At 44.3% G+C, this 23326-nt stretch overlaps 2 protein-coding genes across 4 annotated transcripts in view; one reads left to right on the top strand and one right to left on the bottom strand.

The window, feature by feature from the left end:
* Window positions 1–418: 418 nt before the first annotated feature.
* Window positions 419–4124, bottom strand: LOC120031929 (cytoskeleton-associated protein 4-like). Its single transcript, XM_038977787.1, has 2 exons — window positions 3674–4124; window positions 419–1947 (listed from the first exon to the last, which is right to left on the bottom strand). The coding sequence occupies exons 1-2, from the start codon at window positions 3980–3982 to the stop codon at window positions 709–711; spliced, it is 1548 nt and encodes a 515-aa protein (XP_038833715.1). The 5' UTR covers window positions 3983–4124; the 3' UTR covers window positions 419–708.
* A 2398-nt stretch (window positions 4125–6522) lies between these two features.
* LOC120032280 (UHRF1-binding protein 1-like) overlaps window positions 6523–23326 on the top strand; it is a 44410-nt gene continuing 27606 nt past the window's right edge. For all 3 annotated transcript variants that reach the window (XR_005473804.1, XM_038978296.1, XM_038978295.1), the window contains exons 1-6: window positions 6523–6805; window positions 16018–16180; window positions 18571–18609; window positions 19315–19406; window positions 19607–19796; window positions 19895–20035. Coding sequence is in view for 2 of the 3 variants with exons in the window: in XM_038978296.1 (XP_038834224.1) it covers window positions 6762–6805; window positions 16018–16180; window positions 18571–18609; window positions 19315–19406; window positions 19607–19796; window positions 19895–20035 (669 nt within the window). In the remaining variant the exon portion in view is untranslated. The remainder of the gene's footprint in view (window positions 6806–16017; window positions 16181–18570; window positions 18610–19314; window positions 19407–19606; window positions 19797–19894; window positions 20036–23326) is intronic.

Genomic DNA, 23326 nt, shown 5'->3' with positions numbered 1-23326 from the left:
TACAGAGCCAAAACAACAAATGTGTCACTCTCCCAAAACTTTTGGAGCTCACTGTATGTAGTACACTACTTTTACTAGAGCCATATGGACCCTGGTCAAAAGTAGTGCACTATATACGGAATAGGGAGCCATTTGGAGCACATACCTAGAGTGAGCCTTTAAATGAACTGGGAGTGCTTTAACATTGTAGCCTGTATCCTATGAAGGATTTTCTATGATCTTTATCCAATGATCTTCTAGAAACAGACCGATCCACTCACCTTTCACCTCAATACTCACCTCCAGTGAGATTGGTGAAGTGTGGGGGTGTGCAAAATGGCTACCTTGCATCTGTCACGGAGACGGTTGGAGTGAGTTAGCCCCATACAATGTACGATGAAGGTTTTATAATATACATGTAAATCAATTCAAAGCCTTGTCTACACAGAAATGTGGTGGCCCAATTTAATTTTTGTAACAAAACACAATCAGTAAACCATAACATGCTCCTGAACAAGAGCTTATATTGCAAGTTGGGTTTGTGAAACCACCCGTAACAGAATCTGACTAAATGGAAAAACTCAAATGAGAAAAAATACAAATAAACAAACAGCAAACTACAGTGCAGTGTTGTATTAAAATTCACAGCAGTCCACGTTTCCCATTTCTTATTGACCCAACCCAGTCTACCCCTCCTGAACACTACCCCCCCTCCTCCTCCTCTTCTTCCTACGCTCCCCTTACACCTTCTTGCTCTTCGGCTGGGGCTTTGGCCAAGGCCTCCAATGAGCTAATGGTCTTCTGTAGTGACCCCTGTAGTGCTTCGATGGCCTTCTCATGGCTCTCCAGCTTGGCAGCTTTCCCCACCAGGCCATCCACGGTGCTCTTCAGCTTCTCCAGCTCTGGTGGGGGGTGGCTGGTTGACTTGGAGACTTCCCCCAGGGCTTCCAGCTGCTGCTCCAGCCCCTCTATCTGCTGCCCCAGGCTAGAGTCCCTGGAAGCCAGATTGGTCTGAGCGTCACTCAGTGCGACCACGTTGGACTGGAGCTCCCCTATGGTGCCCTTCAGTTCCTCTAGCTCTCCCTGTAGAGTGGCCCGGGCCTGCTCGGCTGCCGTGCCCTGGGCGGCGAGCGTGCTCTCGTGGGAATCGTACTTGGCAAGAAAAGCCTCAAACTTGGAAGTCAGGTCTGTTAGCGATGCCGCCAGGGAGTCTCCGCCCTCCTCCGCCACTTTTAGTCTGACCTCCAGACCGTCGGACCTCTGCTCAGCCCTGGCCGATTCCCCCCGCAGTTCCTTCTCCAGACTGTGTAGAGCTTCGGTGGCCAGCTCCAGGCTGCTCTGCAGGCTCTGGTCCTGATCTGTCAATGCCTGGATGCCTGCCTCTGCCCCCGACACCTGCTGCCGCAGGCTCCCCGCCGTCTCCTGCACCAGCAACCTCACCGCCTCCACTTCCTGCGACATCGAGGCTATTTCCTGGTTACGGGTCTGGAGCTCCGACCCCACCGTGGCGATCTGCTCCCTCAGCGAATAGGCAGACTCATCGGTGGCCGTCTTAGTGGTGCTGAGCACGGCGACGGTGTCGACAATGGCAGACAGTTCCTGCCTGATCAGCTCCGGGTCCTCCATGTCGTCCAGACGGGCTTTGAGGTCAGCCAGCTGACTTTGAGTCTCACCCTGGGCCTCGGTGAACTCAGTCACGCTGGCCGCGATGGAGGCACTCAACTCAGCCAGGCGCTCCTCCACCGTCTTCTCCAGGGAAGAGAAGTCCCGCTCTCTGGCCTCCTTCACCTCCTTGATGCCTTCTGACAGGTCGACCAGCAGTTCGTTCTGGAGCCTCTGAAGAGCCTCCTCCAACCGCCGTGTCTCCGCCTCGCCCTTCCTCACCGCCCGGCTCCCCACCTCCTGCTCTGCCCGCATGGTGCCCAGTGCCGACTCCAACCCGTCTACAGCGCCCCTCACGTTGTCCACCTACACAACCACAGACAGGGAATCATACACTGAGTGTACAAAACATTAAGAACACCTGCTCTTTCCATGACATAGAGACTGACCAGGTGAATCCAGGTGAAAGCTATGAGCCCTTATCACTTGTTAAATCCACTTCAATCAGTGTAGATGAAGGGGAGGAGCCAGGTTAAAGAAGGATTTTTAATCCCTGAGACATGGATTGTGTGTGTGTGTCATTCAGAGGGTGAATGGGTAAGACAAAAGATTTAAGTGCCTTTGAACGGGGTATGGTAGTAGGTGCCAGGCGCACTGGCTTGTGTCAGGAACTGCAACGCTGCTGGGTTATTCATGCTCAACAGTTTCCTGTGTGTATCAAGAATGGTTCACCACCCAAAGGACATCCAGCCAAGTTGACACAACTGTGGGAAGCATTGGAGTCAACATGGGCCAGCATCCCTGTGGAACACTTTCGAAACCTTGCAGAGCCCATCTCCAGACAAATTTAGACTGGGGGGGGGGGGGGGGGGGGGGGGGGGTTCAATATTAGGATGGTGTTCTTAATGCTTTGTACATTTAGTGTAGGTCAACCTTTGGTCATCAATACAGATTAGGGCCTTAATGATTATTCGATTAGTCTTTAATTATTAATCTGTCAAATCCTTGCAATCTGTCATATCCCTACTATAAATACTGTATGTATGCATAAATAATATAATAGCCACATTATCTTACACTATTACTACTATTAAATTGTATAACACAGGTTTAAAGCTGTACATCTGTATAGTCACACCTGTGTACTGGATGTACTGGAAACACAGGTACAATACATTCCAAGAAAGTTGGAAGAGGGTGGAAGAGCCTATCCCTGACCAGTCATTTGCCTGACAAAATAGTTTTTTGGCTTGGTAGTTATTGAAATAGACTTTATAGCTTGCAGTGGAAGACACAGTTAAATCACATACTGTAGCTTTATACAACAATAGTTGACACAGCTCACATAGGAAGTTTACATATCGGAGACTGCAATGCATGTTTCAGGATTTACTTGTTGAATGTGTGTTCTTCGCAAATGTTTTTCCCTGATGGGTTTCTTTACCACATTTACCTAGTTGCAGTAACTTATGAGTAGGTTACGTTGCTTTCTTACATAACTCAGCTATTTCTCAGCCTGTTGGGTAGATCTAAAAAAACAACTGTAAAACAACTGTAAGCATCCAGTTCTAACTGGTTTAGTTCAAACTGGTCTGGGAGATCTCAATTTATGCGTGACAAGTTAAGTGAAGTTACATGAAGGCTTGAAAAGAAGTGAATGAATGAAGGAAGGAATAACTGACTGAACAAATTAATTAATGCAGTAACATAGCTAGCTGGATAAAAATGTAAGATAATTTATGGGGTGCAATGTGCATTCATTATATCAATGCATTCCTCAATTCTATAGAAATATAACTTCCCTTTTTATTACAAAGGATGTAGTATTTCCATTGACCTGGATTTGTTTTTGTTGCAATGTCAGTACTCTCTCCCTAGGAAAGAATAGCATAGATTGCATCTGTACTTTTCTTGTGCCAGGTCATCAAACTTTTGGAGGCGGGGGAGATGGCCCTCTTCTAGCCATTTCTTCTCTGTAGTCTATATGTTCATCCTATCTAGTTTTGGTGTGCGGTCTTCAACAGCCTGCCTTATCTCGTGACCTTGTCATTAAATGGCTAGTGGTTAGTCCTATATCGATTGCATTGCTTACCTGTTGAAGAACATTCTCTACTTTGTGCGCAACCTCTGCATTCTTCCGTACGGTCTCTTCATTTCTGCTGCTGATTTGATGGACTTCTTTCAACACTTGTTGTAGATAAATAGCAGCAAAGCCCGCAGCGGCTACTAATGCGATATAACATAAAGCAGCTATAACTTTGACCCAACTCCCCGACCCCGACCCCTGGATTGAGGGGCTACCATTACTACTAGGTTTCAGACTTTTCTTCGCCACGTCATCTTGCGTGGATGAAGCAGTCTTTTCGCTTAAATTGTTCTTGTTTCTATGTCTCGCAGTCATGTCTGATGTAGCTTTCTACCAGGGGGTCCGAGGAAGAGTGAGGCTGGTCTCTACAGATGCTGTGTACTGTCTTCACTGTACATTTAGCGTATCAGCGAGCGCGATGTGGCTTTCCGAGAACTCCGTTCGCGTTGAGGTGCAAAAAAAGGGGCGTCTCTCTTATTGTGTGACCTGACGTTCTGACTGCAAACTTGGTGGCTGTACTTGCCTTATGTCTCCAATGGCTATGGAATTATGTAATCAAGATTTCAGAAACACAGTAACTAGTTCTGATAAAGTTGAGGAAAAAACTAGGCCTATTTATTTGGAATAATAGAATTAGGCCCATTGATGTTTCATGTCTATCAAACCCTGTTTATATAAGCCAAAATCCTGGTATAGGACAGCCTAAACATGTCTAGAAAAATAATGATCTCAGAAATCAACTGATGTAATTTGTTTCAATACTGTACCAACAGTAAAGAGGAGGGGTTGTTGGATAGTTTTTTCCCTCTCATTTGCTCCTCCCTTCATACGTGGCAACAAAAGTAGGCTTATCGTGTATGCCTCGACATCCTTTCCTAGAGTTCCCTCAAGCCAAGGCATGTTGCTATTCCAGACCAGGAAGTGTTTCGAACAACTACTCATGTAAAAAAAAAATATATATATATATTTTTACCATTAACAAATAGGCATATTTTCAATTTCTTCCATTGTGCCGAAGTCATTAGGCTATTGGCATACTATTACTTAATCAGCGTAACCTAATCACTTGCCTATGCTGTGTAGCTATGTTCCCTCCAAATCATGATGGGATTGCTGTCACCGATTGCAAACTGCAAACCTAGAGTTGGACATTTGAATAGTTTCAATAACATTTAGCTAGCACCACAATGCAAATTAAAAAACAAATGCACATTTTACACAAAATGGATAACAAAACGCTCTGTTTTGTATTAATCTGCCACAAAAGAATTGTTTTCACGTGTTTTTAAAGGTTTGATAAAAGTTGCAGGATGATTTAGTTATCTGAAGTTTGTACACTCCAAGCACTTTGGCCGTTGTCCAATAGAGTCTAACTGCAGACTCTCAGGCCCATCATCTCTCAGGCCCCTCTGTATACTGCCACCTACTGGTGGGACGAGTACCGGTTGGATATAATATCTCAGGCTCCCCTCCAACGCCAGGACCCCATCAGTGAGTACGGTTACATGCACACAATAAAGCGATTATTGTGGCTAGTCATATTAATATAATAGTTCAATTAAAACGTTTACATGCTTTGCAAGAATAACAATTTCCCTAATAATCCTATGTATATGGACACATCTGAAATCAGGCTACCTGATGGAGCTCTGATACATGCAGAAAATCAGCAATCACAGAGACATGTTATTTTTGAGAAGCGTATTTGATTCTTAGTTCGGACATATAAAGTTTGTATGTGAAAAATACTTCTAAGACGCATACATTCAGCTGTTCCAAACTCACTTCATTCACGCCATAGAGAGAGCCTTGCTCGGCTGGTGCTAGCACATGCACAGATCAAATACACTGCTGGAACGTCGATTAAGGTGTTTACATATCCTAACAATTTGAAAGATTGCTCAGAAAACCGGGTGTTTTAATCGGTATATGCTTACTTCAATTTTGTCCTTACGCTGATTAAGATACAGTAAGCAGTGTAAGGTGTTTACATTACTATTTCATACATTACTATTTCATGCCTACTGCTATAGTAAGTTTAATATTTAATTATTGCCATGCATGTAAACGTACTCACTGATATGACTATACTGACAAAATGGCTGAATGAATGTTAGCATATCATTACAGCTTGTACACGTTGTTGCGGGGATCTTAATGCTTGTGTTTAACTGATACTTTGATATAATGAATTTCCCCTGACTGTCTATGCAATAAAAATGTGGGTCAAAAGGGAAATAAAAGTATTATCAGAGTTTTACATTTAGGCTATGCCATCATTGTAGTATAATCATTGTGCAATGTTTTATCTTAAAATTGGTGTGTAATCTGTTGATGTGTTGGATAGCAGATGTACGTGGGGGCGAAGGACACTGCGCACCGTTCATTGTGTATTAGTTTCGACCGAAAGTGAGTTGTCAGTGGTTTAGACGCTATTCTCTCTGTGGGAAACAGAAAAAAATATTCTGCTTAATGTGTCAGACCCGGAAGTGATGGTCCTGGCATTAGAGAGGGGCCTGAGAGGTGATGGGCCTGATAGATGAAAGCTGCAACTGGACCCCTCTCCATGCCTTTGTCCACCAGAGGTCACTGAATGACAGTCTTTCGAGAGGAGACTGGAACTGCACTCACAGGTAGATGGTACCCCCGTCAGCGAAAACAATCGCAGCGGCCCCACCCCCAAATATCTCCCCGTGCGGATGTACTCTGCCACAGTAAAAACAGGCAATTACGGTTTCACTTCTAAAATAAAACAATACATGGGATAATGCTGACGTAATGCCTGAGTCATCCATGCTCCGCCCGCAAGTCTTGTATCTTTGACTTTGGTCGGCGCCCGCCCATCAGACGTTGTGACAGCACAGGCGGTGTTTCCAGGTGCTGTTGCGGTGAAGATGGACTTTAGCACTAGTTGTAATGGTTTATTTGCCTTCTGAAGCTAGCTAGCTGTGTCTCGGAGGTTTGTTTTTCCCTGTCAAATCCCCGTGGGAAGGGTTCGAGAACTGGGCTAGCCTGACAAAGACCGCAAAAAATGCACCCTGACTCGGAATTGATAATTTGAACTGCATCGCTGGGATAAATCATTTATGCGGTCATGGCTGGGCTGATCAAGAAACAGATCCTCAAACACCTCTCCAGGTCAGTGTCAATCGATATGAACCAGGCGGAGAGACAAAATACAACTAACTCCCAAAGGGGTTTCATTTGGGAACCAAGCTAGCGTTAGCAGCGCTGTGCCATAGCGCGCGGGAGGCCACTGACGGGGCACTCACTATGCTTGCGCAGCTGAACTTGGTTAGCGTAGTTAGCTAACTAGCCAGTTACGAGCAAGTTTGCTTGTTGTTGTTGGTTGCCAAAAACAGACCGGTGTCTGTCGTGTTTAGTTAGCTAGCTAACTGGCTTGTTTGATAACTGGTTATGGCTAACCTTGCGTATTGTTGTTAACGCAACTAATCTTCCTAGTCTAGGCTCCACCAGTACGTTAACATTAGCTGGCTAGCTATGTCCCGTTAATCATTGTTTAGCCAGATATAGAAAGTTTTCTATTTGCTAGGTTACATCAATGATTGTCATTAGCCACCTCGTTAGCTAGTTAGCCAGGTAAACTACACTGGTTAGCTAGCTAGCAGCATAAGCTTCTGGCAGAGACAAACACGCCACGTACTGCACTGACAGCTAGTATTACATCCAACCAGGTCTCAGAACATTTCGTATTATTCTGTTCATTTAGTAACGTTATGTTACGTTTCGTATGGTATGTATTACTTTTTGGATGTCCATCACCCATTTCGTATGTTGTGTATTCCCAAAACACAATATATTACGAATTTGCAAAACGTATGATATGTTACACATTCTAGCTAGGTGACTAGCTCGCTAACTTTAACTAGGCTAGGGATTAGATGAAGGGTTATCTAACACGCTTAGTAGTTGCAAAGTAGCTAAAAAGTAGTCAGTAGTTAAAGTTGGTAAAATGCAAAAGTTGTCCATGATGATTTTCAAACTCGCAACCTTTTGAGTTGCTACACGTTCACGCTATACGCCCACCCGGACCAACCAACCACCCCACGTTTTAGTTTTTGCCTTAAGTAACCATCTGTCTTATGTTACATTTTGGTATGGTTACATATCATACTAAACGTAGTGTCTCGGGTTTCCGTGCAGAATAATACGAAATACTCTGAGACCAGTTTGCCACATCGGGGAAAGTTAAGTCCTTTTGGGCCATTTTAATTATTATTTAAAACAAATTAACCTTTATTTAACTAGGAAAGTCAGTTTAGAACAAATTCTTATTTACAATGACAGCCTACACCAGCACGACGCGTTACCAATTGTGCGCAGCCCTATGGGACTCCTAATCACGGCCGGTTGTGATACAGCCTGGATTCGAACCAGGGTGTCTGTAGTGACGCCACTCGGGAGCCATTCTGAGTGGAATACACCCAACTTTACGCTCTACTGCAGGGTTTCCCAAACTTGGTACTAATCAATGCTTGATGATAAGTTGATTATTTGAATCAGCAGTGTAGTGCTAGGGCAAAAAACAAAATGTGCACCCGGAGAGGCCCCAGGACCGAGATTGGGGAACTCTGCTCTATTGCACATTTGCCAAACTCATTCAACAGCAGGGTGAGTGTCTGCAGGTTTTTGTACATACACCCCTGCTCTACTGTATTTACTTGCACCGGGGGTGTATGTATGTCCGTCCGCTCTTGCTTGCATTAGCAGCTTGGGATAATAATGCACCTTCCACAGCATAGAGATGACTAAGCACCTGTACACTTCATACACACATGCCTTGTTTATTTGCCAGTACCATGGACACTGAGCAGGGAAAATAGAGGCCTTGGTTGTTGTAGTAGGCAAAGTTTTGTGCCACCTTTTCCTCTCACAAGTATTTGATAAAGGATTAATAGACACATTTTAATCAGCTAGTGAAGTGTGAAATATTTTTCACGGGTCATGGAGAGAAAAGACTACACCTGAGACTGAGTCTACACAATATAGTCCCTATGTTTGCAACACAGTCATCAGTTGTCCTACCCATTGTTATCGACAGCTTTCAGCTAGGCACATGCATTATTTATTGTTCCAGGTTGGTGCCTCGAGGGAAGTTCATTGAAATCCTTACCCATTGTATTCTAAATGGAGAACTTCTCCGTAATAACATAAATTGCCCATCACATTCAGTTGAACCTACCTACAACTGACTAATAATGATCCAAGAGCATTCACGTCCTTACACCTGTAGCTCCTAGAAAAATGGCTTTAAACAACACATAATGACGCCTATAAAAAAAATAAAAGCTTAGATAAAACCTTGAACCTTTTAGATGTAGGTTGAACCTCCCATGTTACCGGCTGGATAAGAATGAATGACTTGCAAACTGTTTTGGATTGACCTAGAACAGTAAGCTTTGTTATAGTCACACACAATGCAGTTAAACAAGTGTTGTAGCTTTAGAAAGAGGAAAGTGCAGTGGGCTTTTTAATGCATTGCTTCCTGCCAGCAATGCATTGTGAACAAAAGCCCTTGACTTTCAGTATTACCAGTGTAGCCCTTGCTATTTTTGCGGCAAGGCAGAGGCTTTGATGGCTAATGGTTGCTGTGCCCTTCATGGTCCCACAAACAATGGCCACAGCCAAGTTTTACATACACAGCCCATGACTGTCATTTCTGTAGGCCTTAATGCTCAAGTCAGTTTTGTTTTTCAAATCCGTTTTGGAATACTGACTGTCTAAATAGCAAGTTAAAAATGACCAAATCCGATGTGTGTGTTCAGACATTTGCTTACATGGGTAAGCTAGTATTCATAGTAAAGACGGGTCTGTGCAGTGGTGTAGACGGATTGGTGGTGGTGCTTCCTATCAGTTAGAAGTTATGTATCAAGCTAAAGTGACAACAATGCCTGCCATGGATGTGTCCCAGTTGATTTGAATGTTTAAAATCCTAGTGGAAGAACGCTTTTTTTTTATAGTCTCAAGGTAAAGATGATCCAACTTGAAAAATTAGTCATTTTTGCTAGCCACAGCAGTCAACTAGCTAGCTAGGTAACAGTAGCTGTTTGGCTTTCTAGCACATTCACTCATTTCACATTCACATTCACTCACTAAGTCTGAAAACCACTTGAAGGCAAATAAATCGGATTTGACCATTCAGACACAAGTCGCATGGCCAGGAATCAGATTTGTATCGGATTTCAAACCGCCTATGAAGGTGGTTTGAAATGTGGCCTGAAATAACCAATTTCATGTGCTTTTAGCTATTCAGACTGCAGGAAAAAGAACAGATTTGAATCGGATATTCAACAAAATAGGATCTGAATCACTTCAAACTGGCAATGTGAACAAAGCTTTAGTGTCCTACAACATTGGATTGTGTGTGTGCGCACATTACTGTTAGCGTCAGCAGGACCGGGGGAATTATGTCATTATCAGTTCCTAGGGTCGTTACGTGATTGGTCGTGCATTCGAAGCAGACCTGCTTGGAAGAAGCCAAACCCACTGCTCATTATAGTGATGTCAATGCTTGGGGCATATTCACCAGGGTTCCACTCAATGAGGTGCAACATATCAATGTTCAGATAGAAATGTATAATGTAGAACAGCCATGCTTCTCTGTCATGTAGACTAGGATAACATCATGTCCGCGCTATACTAGGAGTGTTTCTATCTGCAACGATGGTGGTGTGAGGTGTTTCCACCAACAGTGTGCTGCTCTCAGGTGGTCCCAAGGGTGAGTTGATAAAGATGTCCCTCTCCCCATTAAACCAATAGGCTCAGGTATCGACATGGCCCTGGACCAGGGCCAGACACAGCAGGGTCTGGGGTTACACACACACACAGAGACTCTTAAACGTGCACGCATAAACAACACGCGCACACACACACTGATGTGACCTTAAAGAAAACACACACATAGCGATGTTGGGCCTGTGTGTGTGGTCCAGTCAGTATTGAGTGCGTCTGGGAGCCCTGTGCTGTGTTAAATATTCATTCTACTGAGGCTCACTGTGATCAGGTGTCAACGTTGCTTCAGTCACATGCTCAGCTCCAGCCCCCTGTCTGTCTTTTTCTCTATGTATCTGTCCATCTCTTTCTCTCTCTACATCTTACCTTCTCCTCTGTCTGGCAGGCTATGTCAGTGTTACTCCTCAACATTTCATTCCTAGGGGACCTGTTAACTGTTGGTGAACATTTTTGTTCTAGGCCAGCACTAACACATTTGATTCAACTAGTGGTGTCTGTGGCACGGCTTGATGATGCGTGCAGGAATGTGACAGGACTGATGGGCGGATGATAGATGGAGGGATACCTACACACACACCGTGACACACAGCCGCTAAATACAAAATAATAACCACAGGGTCAGAGAGAGAAGACTGAGAGGGAAAGGGGCTGGCTAGGAAGAGTCTGTTTTAATCTAAGAACATTCCAAAAATGACTGAGGAACATGCTTTGGGAAAAAGGTGCTGAAGTTTTGGAATTCAGTTATTTCCTTATTCATTCAAACCTGCTTGTGCTAACCAGATTTGCTGGCTCAGTCAAAAGCAACACAGGAAACAAAAGTGACCAATGGAATGAGTTGCATCTTGAAGGGAAACTGTTTAACACACAGCATTTGTGGAGTTAGGTCTACATTACTAGCTTAAATACTTTGGTGTCATTTGCAATAAAGAAACAAGGCCTATTTTCTACACAATAACTCATAGAAAATAGTGTATCCAAAATGGATGCTAGTGTACTTGATAGTGAAGAAGAAACCAATTGGAACACATGATATAAGGACATTAACTAGAAGACTTAAGACAGTGTTTTCAAAATGGATGCTCCACTATACTAGTTCACTTCATAGAATAGACTCTGAAACAATAGGAAAACAGTAACAGAAGGCAGTGTTGTGATAATGGACACATGTTTAATAGAATAAAGACATTGTTAGGAGCACACACGCCAACTCAATGAAGACCGTGTTGTCAGATTGGAAACAAGCGTTGTACTTAGGCTTAATAAAATCAAGGCCATTACTCCAGCACCAGGGCAGGTTTCATTGGTTTATTTCCAGTGAGTTGTGAGAACAGAAACAGATCTGCAGTTAGATCATAGGTTCATCTAATCAAGGTGATTTTCTAATTTAATCTGAAGAATGGACGCACGCGCGCACACACACACTTTCTATCTTTGCAGAGACTACTGAATTGAATAAGTTTTGCCAGGCGACTGGTTTATCCCTCAAAGAATAACCCACATGTGTGTCTGTGTATCCTGAGGAAGGTTGCTTCAGACAAAGTGACCTTGTCATCCCTTGTTTAGATTGAGTCAGTCAAAGGTGGGGGATCTCCTGTGGGTCCGACGACAATACACACATCAGCAACGAATCGTGTGGCCAACTGAATGGCAAACACACAGGGCCCCGGAGCAATGTAATATTTATGGCTCTGATGGAGGCAGGGAGAAGGTTAGCCTTACAGGCCCCAATTACAAAACCTGTGGCGACCATGGCCAAAAGTTGTGTGTGTAATACAAATACAGACACACACCAACACCAGCTATGATGGTGAAGAGTGGGTGAATCATGCTAATATAAATGAGGAGTATGGGTGTTAACCCTGGTGCCTTGGCTTAATTTAACCTGGCCTCGCCTAATACCTCAGCCACCTAATCATCCACCTCAATCCAGTTAGTCTCCTTCAACTTCGGTTGTAAAATCATTTATTTAATACCTCTACTCTAGGGAAGATTCAAACAATGTTTTAGGGTATTTCTACTGTTTTTTAAATATTTTTTTTGTCCCATTTGAGACTGAACAAAACAGCCAACAAAGATCAGCACCCAATTTAGTCATGGAACATCTAAAACCCAGTCGGCAGAAAGGTAGCCCACATTTTAAAAAGATCACCTAGAAAGGTTAGCCCATATAAGATCTAGAAAGGTTAGCCCATATAAGGGAACTACCTAAACAAAAGCTTGATCAGGAATGAGGTAGGTACAGGGGAAGTTTAATGAGCTGTTTCCAGTCATTCTGTGTGGGCGTGCGTGCGATAGGCCAGAGAAACTGATCGGATCTTGCTACTTCCTTATGGCCACAGTCAGCAACACAACTGACCAAAGTATGAGTTCACTGTACCAGAGCTCGCTCTCTCTCTGTGTGTGTGGACCGTTCACATTGCCCCTCTGCTCCTCACGCTGTGCTGAGAGTCTTGACTGGATGAATAATTTACTAGAAAGGGAGTTGCTGACCCAAAGCACAGATCTAGGATCAGCTTACCCTCCCCAATCCTAACCTCAACAGTTGGATGAAGAGTGAAAACTGACCTCTGATCAGTGTGTAAGGGTTACTTCATCTTATTGTCTTCAATATGGTATAGCCTATGGGTTGTGATGTGGGCCAAATGAATCATGCTATATAAGTTACCAGGCCATCGGTTGTATCAGAGTTGTGAATCTGTCTAGCGGTTATTAAAATATTGGTTAAAGGATGTTATTTAAATGTTGGCTGAATGTTGCAGCACAGTTGGGAGCTTTTAGATCTGGTTCTATTTAAGAGCATGGTGCTTCTATCGATCTGTGTCAGATTAGCTGCCTGCCAACCAGGTAGCTAACAAGATTACAGCAGTCAAACCGTGGCAGTCTGCTTCATTAACATTTGTGTGTGTGTTGACAGTGTGTCGTCATGCTTAGGTTGTGGTGTAATGTAGATCGATAAAATGAGAGTTAACGTAGTCAAACAGGCTGTATATGGATACACACACACTTGTGGTGTACAAACACACACAGGTTGTTGTGTGTAATGTGGATTGATTAAATCCGGCGGTGAGTTACTGGGAATTCTTTATCTGTAAACAGTAATTAGGACAATGACCTTTTGCCTGGTATGTGGGTGTTTGGCTAACTACTAACCACAAACTGTGTTAGGGAGTCTAGGGACTATGGCACAAGGTCTTGGGCACAGTGTGTGTTGGAGCTTTGAGCGGGGCCTAGCGATGAAACCCGCCCATGCGCACCCAGGACACAAATCAAATCAATTGTATTTATATAGCCCTTCTTACATCAGCTGATATATCAAAGTGCTATACAGAAACCCAGCCTAAAACCCCAAACAGCAAGTAATGCAGGTGTAGAAGCACGGTGGCTAGGAAAAACTCCCTAGAAAGGCCAAAACCTAGGAAGAAACCTAGAGAGGAACCAGGCTATGATGGGTGGCCAGTCCTCTTCTGGCTGTGCCTGGTGGAGATTATAACAGAACATGGCCAAGATGTTCAAATGTTCATAAATGACCAGCATGGTCAAATAATAATAGGTTCAGACACACACACACACACTCATTGGCTGTGCAACCTTTGATGAAAGATACGAGTTGGGAAACCCTTACAGTTGAGACAGTGTGACCCTAAAGTTCACACACACCCGTGAGTACGGTTTTAAGAGGCAGCAGACATGTCACTGTCTCCCTATTTTCCAAGTCTGTAATTTGACTTTCAGCAGAACTCTATAATGTTCCATAACATACCTATAGGCCTACCTCATCTCTCTCTGTTTTACTCTCTGGCCTCTCCTCTGGGTACTGGTATTTATTAGGATCCCCATTAGCCGCTGCAAAAGCATCAGCTACTCTTCCTGGGGTCCACATGAAACATTACCTAGTACAGAACATTATTAGTCAAGGACTGAAATACATACATTTAAAACATCCCACCTAGCCTACATATCAGTATATACACAATATCTAGGTCTAATACAGAGTACAGTGCAAATTACAATACAAGATGTATATAAAACATGGTTGTCTCTCCACAGGCCCCTTTGTGCAGTAAGGTGTTCTTTTTATCTGTTTTTTAAAATCTGTTTTTAATCCTAGCTTGAGTTACCTGGGGTGGCAGAGTTCCACCTAGTCATGACTATTTAACACTGCGTTTCCCAGCCTCTGTTCTGGACCTGGGGACTGTGAAGAGACCTCCGATTGCATGTCTTGTGTTGTACCGATGAGTGTCTGAACTGTGTGCCAACTGCATGAACAGACAGTTCGGTACCATCAACACATCAATACCTCGCACAAAGACCAATACTGATGCAGTCAATCTATCCTCAACTTTGAGGCAGGAGAGATTGACGTGCATGTTACTGACATTCACCCTCCGTGTACATCTAAGTGTGATACGTGCTGCTTTGGTCTGAATCAACTGCAATTTACCTATGTCATTTTTTGCCACACATGAACACACAGCTGGGCAGTAGTCAAGGTGCAACAAAACTAGGGCCCGTAGGATTTGTCTGGACTGACCTCTTCCCATTTTAGCAACCATTGAGTCTATATGTTTCGACCATGAAAGCTTGCTATTTAGGGTTACACCCAGCAGTTTAGTCTCAACTTGCTCAATAGCCACATTATTCAATAATAGATTTAAACAAGGTTTAGCGTTGAGAGAGTAATTTCTCCCAAAAATTATGCTTTTAGTTTTGATACTGAGCACCAGCCTATTGCTAGTTACCCATTCTAAAACTGACTGGAGATCAATGTTAAGAGTGTCAGTTATTTATTTTACTGTTGTAGCCGACGTGTATACTGTTGAGTCGTCATCGTACATAGACACACAGGCCTTATTCATGGTCAGTGGAAGGTCATTTGTAAAAACAGAAAACAATGGCCCTAGCAGGCTGCCCTGCGGTACACCACACTGAACTGAATTTGTATGAGATAGGCTTCCATTAACGAAAACCGTCTGAGTTTTATTAAAAAGGTAACTCAGTCCATAATAAGGCAGATGATGCAAATCGATAACACCTATGTTTTTTTTTCAGCAATAGGTTATGATCAATGACATCAAAAGCTGCACTGAAGTCTAACAAAACAGTTCCCACTATCTTCTTAATATCAATTTCTTTCAGCCAATCATCAGTCATTTGTCAGTGCTGAGCATGTTGAGTGCCCTTCCCAAAAAGTATGCAGAAAGTCTGTTGTTAATTAGTTTTCTGTAAAATAACTAATTGATCAAAAAATCTTTTCCAAAAGTTTGCTCACCACTTTTAACAGGGGGATTTGGTTGGCTCCCTTGTCTCTTCTAGACTATCACTCTCTCTTCTTTCTTGTCTGCCCTCTCTGCCTTTATTTTTCTCTTCTCGTTGGTGGTGAGGGAGAGAGGGGGACTGTACTCTAATGAATTGTGCCAATAAAGACAGGTTAAATGCAATTCTCTCTCCTATCTTTCGCTTAGTCTCTCCCTCCCAAAAGCAAGGGTGTCTTGTATTTGTAGTAATGATGATGATGTATGTTAAGGGCTTCTTTCCTTGATGTTGAATGAATAACAACAATACTCATTTTCTCCTCTCCCTTCCTCTTCCCCCTTCAGGTTTGCTAAGAACCTGTCCCCAGACAAGATCAACCTGAGCACGTTGAAGGGCGAGGGCCAGCTCACCAACCTGGAGCTGGATGAGGAGGTTCTGCAGAGCATGTTGGACCTGCCCACCTGGCTGGCCATCAACAAAGTGGGCTGCAACAAGGCTGCCATCCGGGTAAGAGAGAGGGAGACATGCGCACACGCACCTGCACTCTGGGCAGTGCTTTCGCCCTTTGTCCCGCTCCTCAGATGGACCCCACCATCTTAGTCCATATTTCAATTTTACTGTCTGCTATCTCTCATCTCTCTCCCCCTGCCCACCCCCCTCTCTCACCCGCAATCTCACTCTCCCATTCTCTTTCATTCTCCCTTGTCTCCAACGTAATGATAGCGGTGGATATAGAAGTGCACTGAGATTAACTGTGTGTATGTCTATATCCGCACATCATCTGACACTCCCTAGAGATAGTGACTGGAGCAGAATAACAAACTCTGTTACTCAGTTCTCTACTACCAGCCTTCTCCTTCCTCTTCTTTTTTTATACTTTGTTTTTATTGTAGGAACACAAAGAAAGTACAAATAAAGTAAAATAAAAGAACAGCAAAAAAGATCTGGCAGTTACAGTGCACTTCATACCTTCATCACATTAGTTACGTTGACATCTTTGAATTAGACCCTTTTCAAGTACGAAACCCATTTTTCCCAGTATTCTTGACCTCTCTCCTGTTGAGTTCTTAAAGCAAAGGTCATACGCTCCATGTGGTGTATTTATTTTACAATATCTATCCATTGTGTCACTGTGGGAGGGTCTTTTTGTAGCCTTTTCCTAGTGATAGCCTCTCCTCCTTCCTCTTCTGAAACCCCCTCTGTTTTCTTTGCCCTAATGGTTCTCTATCTTGTATTTCATCTCTGCTGTCTCAGGACTTCATCTTATCTCTGTCTCATGTCCTTCCCTTTTACATAGCAGGCAATATATTCTAACAAAAGGAGTGGGGAGCCGCCCAGCATTGAAACTGTGAAAGGATAAAGTTTTGTCTTCTGAAATTGTCTTAAGTTCTGTCTGTTTCTCTGTTTTTCTAAACGAGGCCCATTGAGTCACTAACTTAGGTTTATTGAAGTGTCACACTCACTGTGCATTGTCCTTGGTGCAATGCTGCAGTCGTAATAGCCCAATCATTGAGGTAATGCGTGCTTGCATGCGCGTCTGTGTACCTGGTCTTCGGTGGCCATGCTCTTCCTTTGCTGAGCAGACTTGTCCATGGCCTCGCTGAGTGACTTGGCGTACTGGACCATGGCTTTGAGCTGTGAGTCAGTCAGCACCCACAGCAGGTCATCTAGGATCAGGATCAGCTTCGAGGCCACCACGTTACAGTCCTTGGACTGGAGATAAACACATTCTACATAGATTATTACATACAAAATACACACATTAATACTCATTATATATAGACCACACAGACACAAATACATGCTTTATACATACAGGATACAGACACACCACGTTTCAGTTTGGAGTTTGGCCAGTGCGTCACAGAGTTCTGGTCATCTAGCCAATAGGAACAGTGAAATAGTGGGCTTGGCCATTTAGCCGGGAGGACCAGTGGGCCTGGGCCATTTAGCCGAGTGGGCCTGGGCCATTTAGCCGGGAGGACCACTGGGCCTGGGCCATTTAGCCGGGAGGACCACTGGGCCTGGGTCAAGCGGAACCTATATCTAATAGCTCCCACTGATCTAGAGAGAAAATGAGTGTGTGTGGGTCCCCCAGCTGCAGTGTAACTCCTCTTCTATAGACTAAGTGTTAGAGATCACTCTCTGTCTGATTTAGATTCCAACACGCATACAGTCGCACACAACATCTTCTGTTTCAATACACATGTCCATCCTCATTGGAGCGTACACACACAAACCCTCAACTCAGGCACCCAAAACCTGTTCCTTTCCTTGTCTAAATCTCTGCTCCAACCTCACCTACAGGTGCAGGCTCTTTGCTAAACCATTTCAGTACAATGACTGAAGAAGTCAAATACAGTTTTAGTGTAGTAATTCAATTAGCGCCACATATCCAAATGTTTATTTCAGTGTTTATAGCCTTTTAACGGGGAGTCACTCGTTGTGGGGGAAGATGAAAATGCCCAAATCAGCAGATTACTCTTTGGCGTAAAAGCTATTTGATTTGACACGGGCATGATTAAGAGGGTCCGCTCAGAGGGATTAGTGTAGTTTGGGGAGGAGTGGAATGTGCTGGCACTCTGACTGCTTCTCTAGACTGTCTCCTTGATTCATTCTCTTGGAGCGGCCCAATTCCATTAATTTCAGCTGATTTACATTCACAGCGATTACATTTATTTCAGGAATAGATGCATTCGTATGCATTTCAGATAAATCTGTAAGGAATATGTGACTGTATTTAGCATATAGGTTTAATACAAGAAAATATGATCATATTTTGGCTGTGCCGATGTTGTTGGGCCGACCTAGATTGCAGGTGTATGATATTGAACCAATATTAGTGTCACTATTCTGCACTTGACTGGCTGACTCTAATTTCTTGTCTTCATTGACAGATCCCGTGGACCAAGCTGAAGACCCACCCCATCTCTCTGGTAAGTTCCGCCCTCCTTCCCCCTATTGCTGACACGTTACAACTGTTTTAGCCACTGCCCCCCCCCCCCCCCAAAAAGGCCTGAAACAACATGGGAAAATTAGGTGACTGAGAATTATGTTGTATGAAGCAAGGAACCAAAATAACCTTCATTATTATCACTGGTATTGACAATGGAAGGCTGCTGCTCTCTGATCCCATGTATTATACACCATCTCCTGCCGTTGTGGCCTTGAGCAAGGCACTTAACTCCCCACAAAGTAAAATACTGCCCTGCTGACCAAAAATGAGCTATAACTGGGCAAATAAATCATTAATTAGCAATAAATATCAACAAATGTGTGCACGCGGGTATGTTCGCTTCGATCTCAAAAACATCTCGTGACTGATTGAAAGACCGCACGCGCCTGTCAATAAAGGCCTACAATAATTCTCCTCTGAAGTGCTCTGCAGAGATTGAGGCCAGTGTGCTACACATTCATCTGGATGACACTCATCCACTTCTGATAGCCTCATTGTGCCTCATTGTGTAGGAGTAGCCTCATTGTGCAAAAATCTAAATCTTTTTTTATTTTCTTGTCCATTCCAACTTAATCCATGTTCATGTCCGGCAATTTTTTTTTACTTGCACGGGCAAGCAGACAACCGTTAATGTCGAGCCCTGGTGTGTGTGTGTGGTAATCGTCTGCATCTCTCTGCCTCCCAGACCCTGGACAAGGTGGTAATGGAGATGAGCACCTGTGATGAGCCCCGCCCCCCCAACGGCCCGTCTCCCATAGCAACGGCCTCTGGGCAAAGGTGGGAGCTGGTGCTCTTTCTCTCTTTCTCCCCCCCTTTCAGAGGGTAGTTGTGTGTGTGCATGAGTGAGTAAGTGTATGGTGTCTGTCTGTCCTCATGCGATGGGGCTGAAAAAATACTTTACTAAAAAACACCTGCATTCAGTTCATCCAAATCCAGCCTTCAATTGCCTACCTCCTCCTCTTCCCCCACTCCCCCAGTGAGTATGGCTTTGCTGAGAAGGTGGTGGAGGGCATCTCTCTGTCCATCAACTCCATCGTGGTGAAGATCAGTGCCAAGGCGTTCAACGCCTCCTTTGAGTTGAGCCAGCTGCAGGTCTACTCCGTCAACACCAGCTGGAGCCTGTCAGACCTCCGCTTCACACGCATACAGGACCCACACAGAGGAGAGGTGGGTGCACTGCATACACACATGGCATGGAAGTGAATGTAACCACGGTAACCCAATGTGTGTGTGTGTGTAACCATGGCTACCTGTGTGCCCTTCAGATACTGACGTTTAAGGAGATCAGCTGGCAGATGATCCGAATCGAGGCGGACGCCATCCAGAGTGCCCAGAACGAGATGCTGAGTGCCCCCATCCGCCTCATCACCAACCAGTCCAAGATCAGAGTCACCCTGAAGAGACGGGTACAATACGCCACACACATGCAGACATGCGGGCAAGGAAATACAGACACACACTTAGGTGCCAACACACACACACACACCCACCTCATCACCAACCAGTCCAAGATTAGATGTCACTCTGAAGAGGCCAGTAGGACGCACACTCACGGAAGCGCACACACACAACACACTGATACACACTAACCCAAAATCAGTGCCACTCTGAAGAGACTGGTAGGACACACACTACACAGTCACACGCACACACATCTGCCTCATCACCAACCAGTCCAAGATCAGTTGCCCTCAAGAGACGGGTACCACACACACACACACACGGCACAGTCACACACGCACTCAGAACAGTCCTTGGTCTAATAGAATAGAGAACACTGTGGGCCAACAGCCTGCAGAATCAGCTTCAGTAAACAGATATTTATCTCACACACCAGCAAGCTCTGCAGCCGCTGTGTTTGAACAGATAAAAGTGTGTGTGTGTGTGTTTTCAGTCAGACAGTCAGTCATGGATATGGAGTGTGTGTGGTCAGTCAGTCAGTCAGTCAGTCAGTCATGGATATGGAGTGTGTGTTTTCAGTCAGACAGTCAGTCATGGATATGGAGTGTGTGTTTTCAGTCAGTCATGGATATGGAGTGTGTGTTTTCAGTCAGTCAGTCATGGATATGGAGTGTGTGTTTTCAGTCAGTCAGTCATGGATATGGAGTTTGTGTTTTCAGTCAGTCATGGATATGGAGTGTGTGTTTTCAGTCAGTCATGGATATGGAGTGTGTGTTTTCAGTCAGGCATGGATATGGAGTGTGTGTTTTCAGTCAGGCATGGATATGGAGTGTGTGTTTTCAGTCAGGCATGGATATGGAGTGTGTGTTTTCAGTCAGGCATGGATATGGAGTGTGTGTTTTCAGTCAGGCATGGATATGGAGTGTGTGTTTTCAGTCAGGCATGGATATGGAGTGTGTGTTTTCAGTCAGGCATGGATATGGAGTGTGTGTGTTTTCAGACAGTCAGGCATGGATATGGAGTGTGTGTGTTTTCAGACAGTCAGGCATGGATATGGAGTGTGTGTGTTTTCAGACAGTCAGGCATGGATATGGAGTGTGTGTGTTTTCAGACAGTCAGGCATGGATATGGAGTGTGTGTGTTTTCAGACAGTCAGGCATGGATATGGAGTGTGTGTGTTTTCAGACAGTCAGGCATGGATATGGAGTGTGTGTGTTTTCAGACAGTCAGGCATGGATATGGAGTGTGTGTGTTTTCAGACAGTCAGGCATGGATATGGAGTGTGTGTGTTTTCAGACAGTCAGGCATGGATATGGAGTGTGTGTGTTGACAGTCAGTCAGGCATGGATATGGAGTGTGTGTGTTGTCAGGCATGGATATGGAGTGTGTGTGTTGTCAGTCAGTCAGGCATGGATATGGAATGTGTGTGTTGTCAGTCAGTCAGGCATGGATATGGAGTGTGTGTTTTTTCAGACAGTCAGGCATGGATATGGAGTGTGTGTGTTTTCAGACAGTCAGGCATGGATATGGAGTGTGTGTGGTTTCAGACAGTCAGGCATGGATATGGAGTGTGTGTGTTTTCAGACAGTCAGGCATGGATATGGAGTGTGTGTGTTTTCAGACAGTCAGGCATGGATATGGAGTGTGTGTGTTTTCAGACAGTCAGGCATGGATATGGAGTGTGTGTGTTTTCAGTCAGTCAGGCATGGATATGGAGTGTGTGTTTTCAGTCAGTCAGTCAGTCAGTCATGGATATGGAGTGTGTGTTTTCAGTCAGGCATGGATATGGAGTGTGTGTTTTCAGTCAGGCATGGATATGGAGTGTGTGTTTTCAGTCAGGCATGGATATGGAGTGTGTGTTTTCAGTCAGGCATGGATATGGAGTGTGTGTTTTCAGTCAGGCATGGATATGGAGTGTGTGTTTTCAGTCAGGCATGGATATGGAGTGTGTGTTTTCAGACAGTCAGGCATGGATATGGAGTGTGTGTGTTTTCAGACAGTCAGGCATGGATATGGAGTGTGTGTGTTTTCAGACAGTCAGGCATGGATATGGAGTGTGTGTGTTTTCAGACAGTCAGGCATGGATATGGAGTGTGTGTGTTTTCAGACAGTCAGGCATGGATATGGAGTGTGTGTGTTTTCAGACAGTCAGGCATGGATATGGAGTGTGTGTGTTGACAGACAGTCAGGCATGGATATGGAGTGTGTGTGTTGTCAGGCATGGATATGGAGTGTGTGTGTTGTCAGTCAGTCAGGCATGGATATGGAATGTGTGTGTTGTCAGTCAGTCAGGCATGGATATGGAGTGTGTGTTTTTTCAGACAGTCAGGCATGGATATGGAGTGTGTGTGTTTTCAGACAGTCAGGCATGGATATGGAGTGTGTGTGTTTTCAGACAGTCAGGCATGGATATGGAGTGTGTGTGTTTTCAGACAGTCAGGCATGGATATGGAGTGTGTGTGTTTTCAGACAGTCAGGCATGGATATGGAGTGTGTGTGTTTTCAGACAGTCAGGCATGGATATGGAGTGTGTGTGTTTTCAGTCAGTCAGGCATGGATATGGAGTGTGTGTGTTTTCAGTCAGTCAGGCATGGATATGGAGTGTGTGTGTTTTCAGTCAGTCAGGCATGGATATGGAGTGTGTGTGTTTTCAGACAGTCAGGCATGGATATGGAGTGTGTGTGTTTTCAGACAGTCAGGCATGGATATGGAGTGTGTTTTCAGTCAGACAGTCAGTCATGGATATGGAGTGTGTGTTTTCAGTCAGTCATGGATATGGAGTGTGTGTTTTCAGTCAGTCAGTCAGTCAGTCAGTCATGGATATGGAGTGTGTGTTTTCAGTCAGTCAGTCATGGATATGGAGTGTGTGTTTTCAGTCAGTCAGGCATGGATATGGAGTGTGTGTTTTCAGTCAGGCATGGATATGGAGTGTGTGTTTTCAGTCAGGCATGGATATGGAGTGTGTGTTTTCAGTCAGGCATGGATATGGAGTGTGTGTTTTCAGTCAGGCATGGATATGGAGTGTGTGTTTTCAGTCAGGCATGGATATGGAGTGTGTGTTTTCAGTCAGGCATGGATATGGAGTGTGTGTTTTCAGTCAGGCATGGATATGGAGTGTGTGTTTTCAGTCAGGCATGGATATGGAGTGTGTGTTTTCAGTCAGGCATGGATATGGAGTGTGTGTTTTCAGTCAGGCATGGATATGGAGTGTGTGTTTTCAGTCAGTCATGGATATGGAGTGTGTGTTTTCAGTCAGTCATGGATATGGAGTGTGTGTTTTCAGTCAGTCAGGCATG

This window comes from Salvelinus namaycush, chromosome 38, assembly GCF_016432855.1.
Source record: "Salvelinus namaycush isolate Seneca chromosome 38, SaNama_1.0, whole genome shotgun sequence".
NCBI lineage: Eukaryota > Metazoa > Chordata > Actinopteri > Salmoniformes > Salmonidae > Salvelinus > Salvelinus namaycush.
This window is presented reverse-complemented; position numbering and strand designations above follow the sequence as displayed.

Excerpts from the sequence above, each read along its gene's own strand:
- LOC120031929 (XM_038977787.1), bottom strand. The coding sequence starts at position 3,982 with ATGACTGCGAGACATAGAAACAAGAACAATTTAAGCGAAAAGACTGCT. Across the intron at positions 1,948-3,673 it reads TAGAGAATGTTCTTCAACAG|GTGGACAACGTGAGGGGCGC; the intron begins GTAAGCAATGCA and ends GTGGTTGTGTAG.